We start from the raw sequence: 17,843 nt of genomic DNA, 5'->3' as shown, positions 1-17,843 counted from the left end.
ATTTCTTCAGGTTTGTAACATTATCAAATTAATCTTATACTTCCCACTAGGGGCCCAGATTTAACCAACAGATTTATATAATAATAAATACAGTTATTATATATTATGTTCCTGGAAAATGCTTTATAATAGACCTACAACCTTAAAATGTTACCTGCTTAGCCTTTTCTTATAAAGCGCATTAACAGGATTAGTTAGCCTACTACCTTAAAATTAGTTTTGCTAATTCTGAAGAACAAATGCCTAATAAGGCTTCATGGGTCACAAATATATAGTTTACACAAATATATTAGCATCATACATAAAATATGCTAGATAAAATCTATTTTCCCCACAGGTATTAAAAACAAAATGATAGCTCTTTTGAAAAAAAGTCAATTAAGTCAGGAATCTCATGAAATCTAAAAGATGAATATTGAGAACCCAAAGCAAATTTTAAAGTCTGACAAAATGCATCTTTTGTAAAATAGGAAACTGATGTATACTTATAAATCATACCACATAAAATATTTTTTATAATGTTAATATTTCAAAATCCATTATCATCCCTCTCTCTCCCATTAAGTATAATCTTAGAGGAAAAAAATGTTACAGGGTTAAAACTAGTGCACAGCTTAAAGGCTAATGGAAAAAAAAAAAGAGTAAAATAATCACCTTTTCAAATCAAGCCTTTACCCACTAACATGGATAAAGGCAGCCCATTTTAACATGGTAACTAATTCTGTTTCCTGAAGAATATATTTGTAGACCAAAAACAAGAATGATTCAAGGGTTCAGTGAAAAAAAATCAAACACACCAACAGAAGTCACATAAAAATAATATTTGGTAAGATATTATCTGTAAAACAGTAAGAATAGCAGGATTTTCTCTGTGCCTCTTTCAAAGTTTCCATGTGTTCATCATTCAGCAACAGTCTACTCACTTCCGCTGGGTGTGGTCCATGCCACTGTTTGGTATTGCTTCCAACTTTGTATTTTTCTGCCCACAGATATTTCCATAGCTGTCGTATCCTGACACTAGTCTTGCTGCTGCACCTGTTGCTATTGAAAAGCCACAAATAAATCCCTAGGAAAGAAACAGAAAAAAACATACAAATAAACCATTTCAATAGCCAACAGTCACTAGTTGATACGATAATGAGCTTCTTTTGTCTGCTGAAGGGAACAAAGAGCTATCTTTCCTTACTGCAAACACTGTTCTACTGTTTTCCTCGGATTGCACATAAGCAATACAAAGAAGTCCATAGGGAAACACTATTTACTACCATAACAAAACAAATCCTAACCTTTACATCACAAGATCATCTTTGAATTTTATTAATAATAATAATAGTAATAATATCAGCTTCCCTATACAGAACACCTGCTCTGTGCCAGTCTGTGTACTCTTAATAGGTGCTTGTAGTACATTATCTCTAATCCTCATGATGAAGAAACTGAGGCCTAGAGACGTTAAACAAGTTATCCAAGGCCATCAAAGCTAGTAAAGATCAGGGCATAGAATCAAACCCAGCTTTCCTCATTCTTTAGTTTCATTTGGTTGTAAAGGGGTTCCTTTAAGTGAACATCAGCAAAGGATGAAAGAAAAAAATTCAAAGAACAATAGGAACGCGGGTTTTGAATCATTATCGCTTCATTGCAAGCAATACTTCTGTTTCCTTCCTGCAATAAAGCTGTATACAAGTCAAAGAATTACATCGTGAAGCACTGCCATGCTCTTAATATTGAAGACTAGAGGACAGTAAGGCACTGGCTTTGTATACTGCAAAGGTCACTTCATTTCATGGGAATATGCTTCATCACAGTACTAAAGGCAAATGGTAGATACTTCAGAAGCACATCATGCTTGCTAAGTCAAGCATGCACTGACCAAAACAAAGCAATAAAAGCCTATGCTTGGCTGGGCGCGGTGGCTCAAGCCTGTAATCCCAGCACTTTGGGAGGCCGAGACGGGTGGATCACGAGGTCAGGAGTTCGAGACCATGCTGGCTAACACGGTGAAACCCCGTCTCTACTAAAAAATACAAAAAGCTAGCCGGGCGAGGTGGCTGGCGCCTGTAGTCCCAGCTACTCGGGAGGCTGAGGCAGGAGAATGGCGTAAACCCGGGAGGCGGAGCTTGCAGTGAGCTGAGATTCAGCCACTGCACTCCAGCCTGGGTGACAGAGCAAAACTCCGTCTCAAAAAAAAAAAAAAGCCTATGCTTGACAGCAAGCTACTAGCCAGAAGAACAGGAAGTAAAGTGAATCACTACTGATAAACTGATTGTATTTGGGGGGAAAGACTGAGGCTAAGAACTATTCTTGCAACCTGGTCATTAAAAGGTTACATTTTTATTATCTTTAGTAAACTGGCTATGAAGGCAGAGACTATCATTATTTAATTAATCACAGCCAAGTATAATGAGTAGTACTTATCTAAATAGCCCTGCTAGATCTAAGGCCTAGAGTGGAAAATACTATACTCAGATGCAATTCCTCAGAGAAAAGTATTTCCCCCTTAAATATACTTACCTAAAAAGGCAAACAAACTGTTTTCTAAACAAGCCCTGCACTTTCATTGTGCAGGTAAGGGAGCTACAAGGAAAGAGTAGAGACCATAGCTACAGTCAGTAGAAACTTCTTGAAGCTATACTTTGTAAAAAAATAGACTGAGAGTGGAGGCTATCCCTGATTTGCTACTCACTAGCTTCAACTTTCTGTCTCAATTTACTCATCTGTAAAATTGAGATAATGAGTGTATGTAGCTCATTGGGCTGTTGTAAGGATTAAATGATGTAATCCAGTAAAATGGTAAAAAAAATCTGCCTGGCATATAGTAAGAGCTTAATAAAGTCTTAGCTATTATAGTTGTTAGGTACTATTTTATAAGTGAGAATATGCTACAAGAGAAAGGTGGTGGGCTTCGGGGTCAGAAAAGCCTGCGTTGATCAATGGAATACTGATGACTCCATTTTCTTCTTGGGTGACCTTGGACAAACTTACTTAATTCTGTGCCTCAGTTTGCCATTTATAAGTTAAGGTTAAAACCACTTACCACAAAGGCTGTTGTGAGAATTACATGAGATAATACATGCTACATGTAAAGTGCATGTCTTAATACATGTTAGTCTCCTTCTGCCTCCAAGCAGCACAAACTGCTAGCGGTGGGGTTAGACACAGCTGGTCAGTACTTACTCATTCACACTCACCCTGTTGCCCCTCTCCCCCTCTCCTGACTCCTCCAAGGACACTGTAGGGCAATCAATCCCACCTCAGAACTTCAACCCAATACTAAGACATGGAAAAAAAAAATTTAATGCTTTGCATACATATTTGCATATTTACATGTGTGAATCAGCATACCATTTTAAGCATATCTTTGAACTTCAAATTAGGAAGCCATGTGCTGAGTAAAAACTGGAAAAGGAGGCAAGTATTAGGAGGTTTAATAGCTAACCTTTCCAACACTTTTTTTTAAAGACAGAGTCTAGCTCTACTGCCCAGGCTGGAATACAGTGGCGCAATCTTGGCTCACTGCAACCTCTGCCTCTCGGGTTCAAGCGATTCTCCTGTGTCAGCCTCCTGAGTAGCTGGGACTACAGGCATGCACCACCACACGCAGCTAATTTTTGTATCTTTAGTAGAGACAGGGTTTCACCATATTGGCCAGGCTGGTCTCGAACTCCTAACCTCAAATGATCCATCTGTCTCAGCCTCCCAAAGTGTTGGGATTACATGCGTGAGCCACCACGCGAGGCTTCCAACACATGTTTTAACAAGAAAACACAGATTAACGGTAAGGGAATGGACTTCGTATTCAGTAAGACCTGGATTCAAACCCTCACTCTACCAATTACTATCTGTGTAATTTTTATCTAATTACGTACTTAGACTCTGTTCCCTTCTCATCTCTTAACACAGAGTAATACCATCTATTTCACAGCCTAATGATGAGAACTAAATGAAATAATGCATATCCAATCCCTAGCTGACTGTCTGGTACATGGCAGGTGATCAATAAATGGTAGCTGTTAGCGGTAAATTTGAATGGGAAAGTCAGACTAAAGAGGTTAACAACAGTAACTGGACACTAACAAAAACTCCTTCGGTTCTCTGTTTTAGAACAAAAATTTCTAGGGGGAACAGCGAGAATGTCAGTAATTTTGTTACTGTACAAAAATATTTTCAGACCACAATTACAATCTTCTTTCACTACTAATCTAGAATAGCAAAGTTGTTACATAATTAAAAGGTTATGTTCTTCTTTTACTTTTTATAGGAATTTTCTTCTTATGTTTGGTAAGTACATTGTGTTACAGAGTCCTTTAAGTGGCTTCTGATTTCCTTTTCTGACTATTTTTAACAGTACTGTTGGACATGTGGGTTTTTTTCTTTATCATCATAAGCCACCTCACATCCCTCTCGGATGTAGGCAGGGGTATAAATTGTAAATGTTACATATATATGCTAAAATGGGACACTGACATATTTTCACATAGGCCACTTAAACTTCTTAGTAGCTTCCAGAAGTATTAGAGAGGGTGGAAAGCTGCCAGGGGTGGGGGATGGGCAAGGAGAATAATAAGCTAATAAGATGGGAAGAAACCATGACTATTATCCTAGGACTTCTCATATGGTACAACCACTGACAATGGGGAACTAGGCCAAATACAATTAAAAACACAATATCTTTAAAAAGAAAAATTCTAAAATCCAAATGTGGGAAGCAATATAATTTCAGAAAGGAAACAATGTGGTACATGAAATTAAAGTGGGGTGAGAGAAACTTTACAGAATACACTCAATAATTTAATGGTTCAGCATAGAAAGAGGGGAAAGGCATTCAACAGAAGGAAAAATCACATTAACGAAGCAAATGATAAGGGGATAAGGAAGGCTTTCATAAGCATGGAGTAGGAAGCAATCTTAGAGAGAAAGTAAGACTATTAGCAAGGAAGAAAATCATGGCTAAAATGTTCAAATGAGTGAGCTATGGAAGTGCTTTCGGCACTGCTATTTTAAGAGAGAGAAGAGGAGCTGACTCAAATCAGATGAAGGCACACAGGGATGGTGGGTCAGAGGCATGACCTGGCAACTCATAAGTACTGGCTGCCTAAGTGGGAGAAAGACAATTTGCTCATTAATGAACTGTGCTCATATTCCCTTAGTATCACAAGGTCTAGTTGTACCTAAGTAAGGGCTTATGCTTAGTTTTATTTGCTATTAGTAAAAAAAAAAAAAAAAAAAGACACACTTTTATTTCATAAGCATGTTTGAATTTTATACCCAGAGCCTCTACTAAGTAACTGAACAAAGCAGAAGGACTATATTTAGTTTTGAAAAAAATGGTCAACAAAAACATGTATAGAGTGGGTGGGAGATGGTGTATGAATATGGCAAAATGTTTCAAAATAAAAAGATAGGGAAAAAAAGGAGTTCTGCTTACAGCCCTCTCCCCTGGAATTAATGAAAACATATACTGACTCTCTTTTTCTCAGATACCACCTCCTTCACTTCACCTCTATAAAGCCCATATCTCATCAGTGCTTGGGCTCAATCTTATAATAACTGATTTGTAAAATCTTGGAACATTTGGCTTCTGTTTCTCCTCTTTCGAGAACCTTAAGATTCAGAGGGCTATGAGGACCCAGCAGACAGGGCAGGATTAGTATCCTACCCTAGGAAAGGCCTGATGTGGAGTGAATATTTATGTAAACAAATTAAACAAAATTATAAACTTGTGTCAATCTGTCAGATTCCCAGACTTCTTAAAACATGTAATAGGATGCCTCTCTCTAAGAATGAGGAAAGAAGAAGGAAAAAAAAAAAAAAAAAAACAGAATGAGGCCAGGAGCAGTGGTTCATGCCTGTAATCCCAGCACTTTTGGGAGGCTGAGGTGGGAGAATTACTTGAGGCCAGGAGTTTGAGACCAGCTTGGGCAACACAGTGAGACCCTGTCTCTACAAAAATAAAAATATTAGCCAGGCATGGTGGCACACGCCTGTAGTACCAGCTACTCAGGAGGCTGAGGCAGGAGGATTGCTTGGACCCAGAAGTTCAAGACTGCAATGAGCCATGATTGCGCTATTGCACTCCAGCCTGGGCAACAGAATAAGACCTTGACTCTGAAAAAAACAAAAGAACGATAGAAAGTCTAGGAAATAACCACTCAATAAGCATTTATTCAGCATACACAAATGCAAGGTTTACCCTAAAAGAACTGAAATGTTCTCAAGAGAGAAGAAAATAATGGGCATGAGGGAGCGAAATCATAGGCTCAATTTCATGGGCAGCTAAAACAATGAAAAGAACACAGACAAGAAAGACTGAAAACTGACCCTCATTTTGAATACTCCTTACCATCATGAGCAAGTAACTTTTTATTCCCTGAGCCTCAGTTTCCTTATTATCACAAGGATAGAATTAGATGAATCTCTAAAGCCCTTCCTCTTCCAAACTATTATGTTTCTAAGGGAAAGCAGATACAGAGTACAATTTTTAAGAATATACTTGCAGGGAGAAGTTCACACCCGTTTGGTTTACTACAGTGTCTGAGAATAAATAAAGCAAAACCAGATCAAAAACAAATGAATTTAACTGAACTACATACTTAAAAATGGTTAAAATGGTAAATATTATGTTAGGTACATTAATAGGTAATTACCACAAATTAAAATAAAGAAAGGAAACAGACTTAATAGAAAGTCATTTGGATCAGGTAACCTTATGGTAATTTTTTGGCACATTGTTCTTCTTATTTCTGTGATCCTAGCAAAGAACAACCCACCAAACAGGTGACTAAATACTGCAGTGAATCTCTCACTCTGTTCTGCATGCTCAACAATAGTTAATGAGGTAGAAACATCATGCCCTGGGAAGTAAACCAATGCTATAAAATAGAAAAGGTACTTCCGTGAAAGCAGTCTGAAGGGACAAACTATGAGATGATGTCCTCTAAATCCAACTCTAGTCCAGATCATTCTCCAGGATTCCAACTTTGCATTTCCAACTGCTTCTCCTTACTCACAAATTCTACATGTCCACAACTCATTTTCTCATTCCACACTTCCCTTTCCTCCATATGCTCTATCTCCATTGGTGGCACCACTTCTAGATGGCACACACAAGATATGAAGTGGAAGACTGTAATCTCCTCTCTCCGTGCTTCTGCCCCTCACCCTAGCTTCCTGACATCACACTAGAGGAAGAGGTAATGGCAAGTGATTTGGTAAGAGCCTGAGATATTGATGAGACCATGTTTCACTGGCAAGCGAGGTTACTGTGTCCTACAGGTCCATGTTCTAAACAGTTTTTTCGGTTGTCCTCAATTCCAGGAAACAGAAGTAGGGTCTACCTCTTGAGGCCTCCCCTTCTCCCTCTTCTCTTCTGGGTTCAGTGCTGCCACTATGTAATTTTAAGACAGTTACTGAGCTTATCTCTATGCCTCTGTTTCCTTCTCTGTAAAATGGGAATGTGATAACAACAGTGTATACTTCCTTGAGCAGGTGTAGGAATTAAATGAGTTTCTATGGGTCAAGTGCTAAGAACAGTGTCTAGCTCACAGTAAACAGCAATAACTACTAGGGTAAGTAAGTTGTAGGGGGTCTCTGTATCTTCTATTTTCCATGGTAAGCACTCTTGTTAGGGCCATCCAGCTGCCTCCGTTCTTGCCTTTTTGTGGTAAGCTGATCTGGGCAGATTTCGTCCAGGTAGATCTCCATTCTCTTTTCTTCTCCTTTTCTGACAAACACCTCTCCTTGAGACAGAATGAAGTCAGACCATCCTAGATAGGAAGGAACTTTAGCCTTTTGGGCCCAAGCTTCATTCCACAAGTTACTTTTACCAGGGAGTAACTTACTGGGCATATTAGGTATTTACTAATAAAGTGGTGCTTTATTTATCCATCCCACCCTTGTTTCATGATGTGTACAGAAACCGTGGTTGGGAACCTAGCAGGAGCTGGGGTGGGATTTGAGCTGAGAAACCTATCCTGAACCCCCAACACAAGAACCTCTTAGTCATCCTTGATCTGTCTCTCACTTGTCTGCAACACTGATAACACCATTGATAAATGTTATGGATCCAAATTCTTCAATCTCTCTCTTCCTCTCTTTTAGCACTTCTTTATTTCAGGTTTTTCACCTCTTATCTGGACCATTACATCAGCCCCCAAAGTGATCTGCCTGAAACCTCTTTCCACCTTCCAAGCCATCTTTAACATTAGCTGCCAGCACCATCTTTCTAAACCCACTCTTAACACTTCTTGCTCAATACTTTTCAGTGGTTGATCTTTTCAGTGGTTGATCTGTGCCTATAATAATGGGTCTCAACTTTGGCTGAATATCAGGTTTGCAGAGATTATATGAGAATCATTGAGGTAGGGCTGAGGAATTAGGGTTTTTTTTTTTTTTTTTTTTTTTTTTTATAGAAAAGATCCCAGCTAATTCTAGGCTGGGCACGGTGGCTCACAGCTGTAATCCCAGCACTTTGGGAGGCCGAGGCATGCAGATCACCTGAGGTCAGGAGTTCGAGACCAACCGGCCAACATGACAAAACCCCTTCTCTACTGAAAATGCAAAAAGTAGCCAAGAGTGGTGCTGGGTGCCTGTAATCTCAGCTACTCAGGAGGCTGAGGCAGGAGAATGGCTTGAACCTGGGAGGCAGAGGTTGCAGTGAGCCAAGATTGCACCCTGCACTCTAGCCTGAATGACAGAGCAAGACTCTGTCTCAAAAAAAAAAAAAAAAAAAAGAAAAGAAAAAAAGAAGAGACCCTAGTTAATTCCAGTGTACAGCTAGGGCTAAAAACCACTCATTTACTCCCTAATGAAATATACAAATTTAGCAGTGCAACGTTACAAGTAATTTTTCGGAGCAGAGTAAGTATATGCCCAATAATTCCAAAATAGTGATGAAAGTTCAAATGTAGAAGATAGCACTTAAGAAGGCTGAGAGCAATTTGCTTTGAAAAACACTCTAAGTTGTAGACAACTCAAGCATTAGAAAAACCTTGAAACTAAGGGAAGAAATAAAAGAGAAGTACAAATATTGATGAAGAGATGAACATGTATAAAGATTTAATGGTAGAGATGAGTGAAAGATGACAAGATCTTAGAATATTTAAGAACCAGACCATAGGTATCAAAAAATGAGCAAAAAGCTGCAAATAAAGACAGAGAATAAAGGTATGGTTTGAGTACCAGGCTGCAAGATTACTAAGAAGAAACAATCTGTAAGAGAAGCAGGCAGCTGGGCCACTTGATTAAAAGAACATAGCCAGAAAGTTCCAGTTCCTATTCTATCTTTGCCACTTATTTCCAGCAGTATATTCTTAGATAAGCTAATATTTAACCTTGCTATAGTTTGTCTATAAGCAGGGGATAAAACTTATTTCATAGTCATTTAAAAAAATTAAAAAGATACATATTTTGTGTATATATATATACACACACACACACACACACACAAACATGTACTAAAGTTTTGAGCATAGATTAATGCCCAACAAATGTTTGTTAAATGTTTATTTTAAAAGTACTACAGAATGAAATCCAAAGAGAGAGAAATCTTCTAAAAATCATTTAAAACAAATACTCAGAAGCCAAAGAATGCTGAATCTCTGTTGTGCCAGTGAATAGAACTTTGAAATTTCTGGGTTTTTTTTTTTTGTTTTTTTTGTTTTTGAGATGGAGTCTTGCTCTGTCACCCAGGCTGGAGTGCCGTGGTGTGATCTCAGCTCACTGCGAGCTCCGCCTCCTGGGTTCACGCCATTCTCCTGCCTCAGCCTCCCAAGTAGCTGGGACTACAGGCGCCCGCCACCACGCCTGGCTAATTTTTTTGTATCTTTAGTAGAGACGGGGTTTCACCATATTAGCCAGGATGGTCTCGATCTCCTGACCTCGTGATCCACCTGTCTCGGCCTCCAAAGTGCTGGGATTACAGGCGTGAGCCACTGAGCCCGGCCAGAACTTTAAGATTTCTTATTTCCACATAGCAAAATATAATATTAGCTCAATTCCATGAAGGTAATCCATTAAAAGAATCATTCGAAAACAAATAATGCTAATAATGCCATGCCAACATTTAAAAGTACACACAATGGGTCTTAATTACCATCATACTGAAATCAACACTATATTAATTACCATTGCATTAAAATGTTTCAGTAAACAAATAACTCCTTAGTCTCAAGTCACTCCCAAATCAGCCTATTAACATTAATGATTGCACTTTCCTGACCTATTTTAGCACAGAAAATCCAAAGCACCTCGGGTGGCATGGTATACGTTTTTGTAAACAATTTTGAAAAGTCAGCTGCTATTTGTCCCAGGGTTACATTCAGGGAGCGGGGAAAGGCTGTGGACTAACTCTGTTATCAAAGAATCTTTCTACGGCAGGGTGCAGTGGCTCACACCTGTAATCCCAGCACTTTGGGCGGCCGAGATGGGTATCACCTGAGGTCAGGAGTTTGAGATCAGCCTGGCCAACATAGTGAAACCCCAACTAAAAATTCAAAATTAGCTGGGTGTGGTGGTACATGCCTGTAATCCCAGCTACCTGGGAGGCTGAGTCAGGAGAATCACTTGAACCTGGGAGGTGGAGGTTGCAGTGAGCCAAGATTACACCATGCACTCCAGCCTAGGCAACAAGAGTGAAACTCCGTCTCAAAAAAAAAAATTTTTTTTTCTCCACATGCTGCATAAACATTCATGCATGTTATATTTCAGCTGCCATTCCATCAAACTAAGTAAACTTTTGAGCAATATCTTGTAAGTCATTAAGTTAGGAGACAGGTATTTTGACCTTTCCTAAATATCCTAAATTTGGTGAAACTATGCTTTTATCTTTAAAATAAACACTCCTTATTTTACTGGATTTATCATATCTTATTAAAATGTATTGCTTTCTTTTCCTTTGGTAAGAGGCAGAACTGGTACCTACAATTGTGCCTATTAGCCAAGATTACAGTTGTTCTGTGATTCACAAATGGTGCTGGCCTGGTGGGCAGTTAGAGACAAACAGCAAGATTTTCCTAAAGAAACTCTATAAAAGGTATAGTAAGAAGGGGGTTAAAAATACACACGAGTAAGAGCAAGGCTGCCTGAGGTAGTGTAATTGCATTTTGAGTTGTAGAAGACTAAGAAAGAGAGAGCAATAATGTGTCTGCAGAGTCCCCTTGAGGAAAAGGAAATGGGGTATTAGAAAACAGCATTGACCTGGAAGTGAACAGACCTGGGCTCTGTTCCCAGCTTTGTCATGAACTAGCAGTGTGGCCTTGGGATAGTCATTTCCATCTCTGAGTTTGATGTTTTTAATCTGTAAAATAAGGGCGATGGAATAGATGAGGATTTCCAAGTCCTTTCTACTTTTAAATATCAGTCCGCTTTAAATATAGCAGTTTTCTATCTTTTTTTCAGCCCAGCACACTGCCAGGAACTCTAATGCCACTGAAGTCTGTCAGAAACTCCTGTAGGGCAGAGTGGGTATGCAACTGAATGTGCACATCCTGAATACCTTGTAACAGCAACTCTGCTCCTCCATTCTCTACACTCATTGGAAAATCACCAGGTCCCTTGATCTCTAATCGAAAGATACTACTCATTACAGTAGACACAGCAGGCAGCAGGGGCCAGTGGAAAACCACCAGGTCCCTTGATCTCCAATCAAAAGATGCCACTCATTACAGTAGACACAGAAGGCAGCAGGGGCCTAGGACGGGCAGAAGGAAGGAGAGTGAGCAACCAGCCTCCCATCTAGGAAGAACTATGGAACACCAAGTCTCTGAGAGGAACTGACTGCCCTAAAGATAACCAACAAGTTAGTGTGACTGGGTTGGGTGAATATGCAGCGCTTGTGACTCATGGTCACTGTTTTGCTCACCACCCCATCAAGATCACCATTCAGAGACTTACATCAAATGATTTGTTTTCTGAAATGGTCTACTGAATGGCATACGAGTCCCAGCTGCTCCTTAATTTGAGCTCAGTTTTCATGTAGAAAAACAAATCAAGGGTGACACAAAATACCACTGAACTGTATAAGCACTCGTATATTCCACAACAACTGCCCTCATTAAACCAACTCCTCATCATTCCCTTGGATCATGAGTCCAGGTTCGGACCATCTGTGAGAGTTTCCTTACCATCCCAACGCAGAAGAGGATGAAGAGCAGCAGCCATGGTATGTCTGTGCAGCTACGGTCCTCCAGCGGCTTCCATTCTCGTTTGGAGCTCTAATTGGAAACATAAAATAAGAGTGTTAAATGTTAAGTTTAGTTAAAGTTAGAAGGGCACAAATACACCAGCTATAGCTAAAGCCTTTCTTTGCCAAACAACTTTCTATTGAACCTTTAAGACACAACTCAAATATTTGTCACCTTTTCTGTGACGTTTATGCTAACCCCCACAGCAATAACTCCACTGGCCCTACTCCCACCCCTCTTCCTGGCCAAGCCCGGTACTGAGTTCATTGCTTTTTTGGTACCTATATTAGAGTTTTTAGTGGGCTAAATTGTCATTCTTATTTGTTATGCTGTGTCCCAGCAGAATTTCATAAGGGAAGAGACTAGGCTTATTTCTCAGCATGTAACATGACGCCTGAGGGTTCATAATATGTACTCAGTGAGGGCTTTTTAAAAATGAATGAATAAATGAATACACTCTTCCAACTTCAGTCTTAATACTAGCTTTTTCTTTGTGTGTCCAGACACTAAACTTAAAAAAAAAAAAAAGTTAGAATGTGCTGTTTATATATATGTTCTCTTCTAGGAAAGATGCCCATCAAAATAGATTGCTATTCAGGCTGGGCCCAGGGGCTCACATCTGTAATCCCAGCACTTTGGGAGGCCGAGGCCGGCAGATCACCTGAGGTCAGGAGTTCGAGACCAGCCTGGCCAACATGGCGAAACCCCATCTCTACTAAAAATACAAACATTAGCTGGGCGTGGTGGTGGGCGCCTGTAAGTCCAGCTACTCGGTAGGCTGAGGCAGGAGAACCACTTGAATTCAAGAGGCAGAGGTTGCAGTGAGCCAAGATTGTGCCACTGCACTCCAGCCTGGGCAACAAGAGCAAAACTCCAGCTCAAAAAACAAACAAACAAACAAACAAACAAAAACAGATTCCTATTCAGGGGTAGATTTTTCTAAATCAAATAAAATTCAGGAAGAAAAAAATCAGTTTTTATAGACAGATCTGGGCAACTCCTAAATAATCCATGCATTTTCATTTTGCTCCTAGAAAATGTTAGTTTCTAGATCAAACACAAAGAATCCTGAACTACAGAACTAGCAGCATTCTAAAAGTTAACTTGCAAAGTATTGACTGGAATTCCAATTGCATTTTTTTTTTCTTATTTCAATAGTCTTTGGATTTCGGGTCAGCTCACAAATCCCTTTTAATGGAAATCTAACTGAAATAAAACCCCTGAGCTTTCTAATGAACAAAAATCCCTGAGTCTCACACCCTCTCCTGGAAAAAGTAAGCAGTGAAGGGAGAAAGAAGGTATCCTTGGGAAACCTATGGGAAAGGTTCCTCTGAGAAGGTTGAGGCCTCCAGTGGCTTCCATGACAATATCCAGGAAGCTATTTGGAAAAGGCTTGTCAGGAGGAAAGGGCATCAGCAGGAGGAGGCTGGAGATAAGGGAGCCCTCTAGTACAATTAGTATATATAGAGTGCAACCAGGCTTAGTTCTCTCTCCCTCTAAAACCATAGTACCAAACTATGTATCTTTGATAACCTGATGAAAACTACAGATTATTTTCTTAATATGTAAGCATAGGCCGGGCATGGTGGCTCATGCCTGTAATCCTAGCACTTTGGGAGGCCGAGGCAGGCGAATCACCTGAGGTCGGGAGTTCGAGACCAGTCTGACCAACATGGAGAAACCCCATCTCTACTAAAAATACATAGTTAAACGGGTGTGGTGGTGCATGCCTGTAATCCCAGCTACTCAGGAGGCTGAGGCAGGCGAATCACCTGAGGTCGGGAGTTCGAGACCAGTCTGACCAACATGGAGAAACCCCATCTCTACTAAAAATACATAGTTAACCGGGTGTGGTGGTGCATGCCTGTAATCCCAGCTACTCAGGAGGCTGAAGCAGGAGAATCACTTGAACTCAGGAGGCAGAGGTTGTGGTGAGCCAAAATCACACCATTGCACTCCAGCCTGAGCAACAAGAGCACAACTCCGTCTCAAAAAAAAGAAAAAAAGTAAGCAGATATTCACATGATTTTCATAAGAATTTAGGGAATTCAAATCCCAGATTAAAAAACGCAACTTTAAAATATTTGCCTATCAACAATGAGGGCAGAGAATTTGAGTTAAAACAATTTCTTCCTAACCCCTAAAGTGTTAACCAAACAAATGCTTTGTTATTGCCTTACACTGCACAATTGTTATGAACAGAACAAAACAAAAAACACAACCAGTTAGCTTGTTCCCAAACACCCACACAGAAAACAAAAGAGCACTAGTTAGTCATGGAAAAAAGCCTTACCCTAAGATTCTAACTAGTGGTTTAGTGGTTTTCCCACTAAAAACCAAGAATGAGTAGGCAGTTTTTTTTTTTCCAGAGCAATGCAGCACTGTAGCATAATAGACGAAGGACTGGTTCTCTCCCTGGCTCTGTCATTAGTTAGCTACATGACTTTAGATAAATTGCTTCATCTCTCTGGGTGGCAGAAAGGAGTTAGTTTGGATCTCTTAGGTTCCTTGCAACTCTAAAATCTATGATCAGGAATGCACTTTTGTGGAAACTGTTATGACTGGAAAAAACTGCAAAATAATTGACTTAATTCTCTGTATAATTCATACAAGAATGCCTGTATTGTGGTCTGTATTTTGGAAGACAGTTGTTCACAGTATGAATAAAGAATGTTTCTTTGTATTAAATAATTTCAGTCTTGAATAATACCCATTACAGTAAAACTGCTTCCAAACACAGAATTTGGACCCATCTTTGATACTCATTATATTTACTCTACGGTAATTTATAAAGCAAAAGCTACTTTGAAATGTTGTATTTATTTGTCTTAATATAACAGCATGTATGGGGAAGGAAGAAAGGGGAAGGCCTCAGGTTGGTTGAGCAGTTTCTTTATCTCCAACTATTTTCTTAGTATTTTTACCTTAGACCAACATTCAGTTCATTAATGCCTAAATTTTCATCTATAACATAAAGAGATATTTCATTCTTGACCAGAAAAATACAAAGATTCAACATCTCAACAAGTCCATTCAACTTGCTGTAGGTCACTCCTGTGCCAAATACACGTTCTCTCACTGGGAATGAGAAGTGGAGCGAGGGTAGGACTTATATATAAAAGATATTGACAGAGTCCAAAGCAGAGTGGAAGAACAAAAATGATCACCCTCACTTGACAAAGGAACATTTAGCAGAGGAGTGGTGGCTTACTTCACAGGGATGTTCTGAAGAGTAAATGGGAGCACCTGTCACCCAGCATGCACTCAATTCTCTGTTATTACTATTATTCATCAATACTTTTCAGTTAACCCTCTATTGTTAAAATATCCTTTTACCAACTGAACTTTCCCACTAAAAAAGGATATAAAGAATAGTAAACTCTTTTTCCTTTATACTTACTAAAATTTTGACTTAATGGTGACATATTTCATTTTAGCTGCCATTGTTAATGCCATCAGTTATTGATTACTATTAATCAGACATTAGACTCAAAGCTTTACACACATTATGTCTTCTACATTCAAAACAGCTGATGTAGGTATCGTCTGTATTTCAGAGATGAGGAAACTCAGGCTCAGAAGTTAAATAATCAGCCTAAGGTTTCACACCTGCACCATCCGTCTTTGAACTCCCCCCCTCCCCCCGTGACTCCAAAGCCTATTCCAATAAGACTATTTTTTATTTGCACTACTTAGTAAAAAGCAATAACCTCAATTAGTTTCTCCTCACATTGAAAATTTTGGGAGCCAACTCAATAATTTTAAATCCTATTGGTACAGGGAAAGCAAGTGAGATGTGTTATGAGCCATGAAGTTTCTCAAGTGAGTCAGAAAACCCAAGAGTTGAAAATTTGTAATAATTCTTTAACAGATTTATCCAAGTGGCAACAGGATTTAATGCTGTCCGACCTAGCAAAAGTAAACTGTTTTGCAACAGCACTTTTTAAATGTGATTTTACCCCTTTCTCAGATTCTACATGAGATTAATACCAGGCTTTCAGTACATGTTAGGTCTCTCCCCTTCACAGGATCTTTCAGTTTAGGAACTAAATAGTACCAAAGTAATCATATAATCCAAGCCTTTAGCGAGAGTGATTAAGACCCAGAGAAGGGAAGGGGCTTGCCCAAGGGCATACATTTATATTATCTATGACCACATTTGATTCCTAAAACAATTCTGTTAATTACTATATACTCCTGACTTTTCTATTTTATAGAATAGGAAAACAAAAATCAAAGAAAACAAGTGGAAAATCTATGTCTGAAACCTGAGTCCTCAAACTGTAGCAGAAAAATAGAAACCATAAGACAAGATCCAGGGATGCTAAAAACAAACAAACATGGTAACAAAGGTGAAGAACGCCTTTCTCAGGCTCATCAGTGTACTAAACACAGGCAAGGAGAATAATCAGTACACTCAAAGACAGGTTAACAGAAATTATCCCAACTGAAACACACACACACAGACTCAAAATTTAAAAACCAGAATAGAGCACCCAAGAACTACAGGACAATAACAAATGATGTGGCCGGGCGCTGTAGCTTAGGCTTATAATCCCAGCACTTTGGGAGGCCGAGGTGGGCGGATCACAGTGTCAGGAGTTGGAGACCATCCTGGCTAACACAGTGAAACCCCGCCCACTAAAAATACAAAAAATTAGCTGGGAGTGGTGGCGAGTGCCTAAGGTCCCAGCTACCGGGAGGCAGAGCTTGCAGTGAGCCGAGATCGCACCATTGCACTCCAGCCTGGCGACAGAGCGAGACTCCATCTCAAAAAATAAATAAATAAAATAAAAAACAAATGATGTGACATATATGTAATTGAAATCCAAGAAGAAGGCAGAATGAGGCAGAGGAACTATTTGAAAACAATAATGACTGCAAATTTTCCAAAAATAATGAAAGAAATCAAAGCACAGATCCAAGAGGTTCAGAGAATCCCAAGCAGGATAAATATAATACACAAACACACACCCCCTAGACCTATTATACTCAAACCTTTGAAAACCAAAGATACGAAGATCTCCTTGAAGGCAGCCAGAGGGGTAAAAAAAGACACATCACATACAGAAAAACAAAGATGACAGCAGTCTTCTTGTCAGAAACTATGAAACGTAGAAAACCACAGAATGACATCTTTAAACCGCTGAAAGGAAAACGAAAAAAAAAAACTACCAACCCCAAATTCTATGCTGACAGAAGATATCTCTCAGACATGAACACTTTTCAAACCAAAAAACGTGACAGAATTTATTAGCCACAGATCTGAACTGTAAGAAATGTTAAGGAAAGTTCTTCAGGCACAAGGAATTGATACCAGACAAACTTGAAGGTACAAAAGATTTAAAGATTTTCAAAAATGGCTAAAATGAACGTTTGAGATTTTCCATAATAAAAAGTTTTTTAATGTTTTAAAGTAAGTGTGTGAATATATTCCTATAACAATATCCACAGTACATGCATTTTTTTGCACACATATACAAGGTTAGTAATCTAGAAGGCAGAATTACAATTTCTAATACTACTACTGGAGAATTAAAGAACAATTCTAAGTCAGATCACAGCTGGCATATACCTCCTATTTGTACATTTATATCCTTAAAGTTAGGGAGAAACAATGTTCACATGCCTTCCTATATTTTGTATGGTATAGATATCTAATTT

The 17,843-nt window shown here is 39.1% G+C and overlaps 1 protein-coding gene across 1 annotated transcript in view; it reads right to left on the bottom strand.

The window, feature by feature from the left end:
- SLC44A1 (solute carrier family 44 (choline transporter), member 1) overlaps nt 1-17,377 on the bottom strand; it is a 98,925-nt gene extending 81,548 nt beyond the window's left edge. Inside the window, exons 1-3 of the mRNA XM_011948236.1 lie at nt 17,359-17,377; nt 12,120-12,209; nt 924-1,066 (exon numbers count right to left, since the gene is read on the bottom strand). Of these exons, the coding sequence (XP_011803626.1) occupies nt 924-1,066; nt 12,120-12,122 (146 nt within the window). The 5' untranslated portion in view covers nt 12,123-12,209; nt 17,359-17,377. The remainder of the gene's footprint in view (nt 1-923; nt 1,067-12,119; nt 12,210-17,358) is intronic.
- Nucleotides 17,378-17,843: the final 466 nt, after the last annotated feature.

The sequence above is a fragment of the Colobus angolensis genome, unplaced genomic scaffold (genome assembly GCF_000951035.1).
Source record: "Colobus angolensis palliatus isolate OR3802 unplaced genomic scaffold, Cang.pa_1.0 Scaffold276, whole genome shotgun sequence".
Classification (NCBI taxonomy): Eukaryota; Metazoa; Chordata; class Mammalia; order Primates; family Cercopithecidae; genus Colobus; species Colobus angolensis.
The sequence above is the reverse complement of the archived record's forward strand: the minus strand, read 5'-3'. Positions and strand labels throughout refer to the sequence as shown.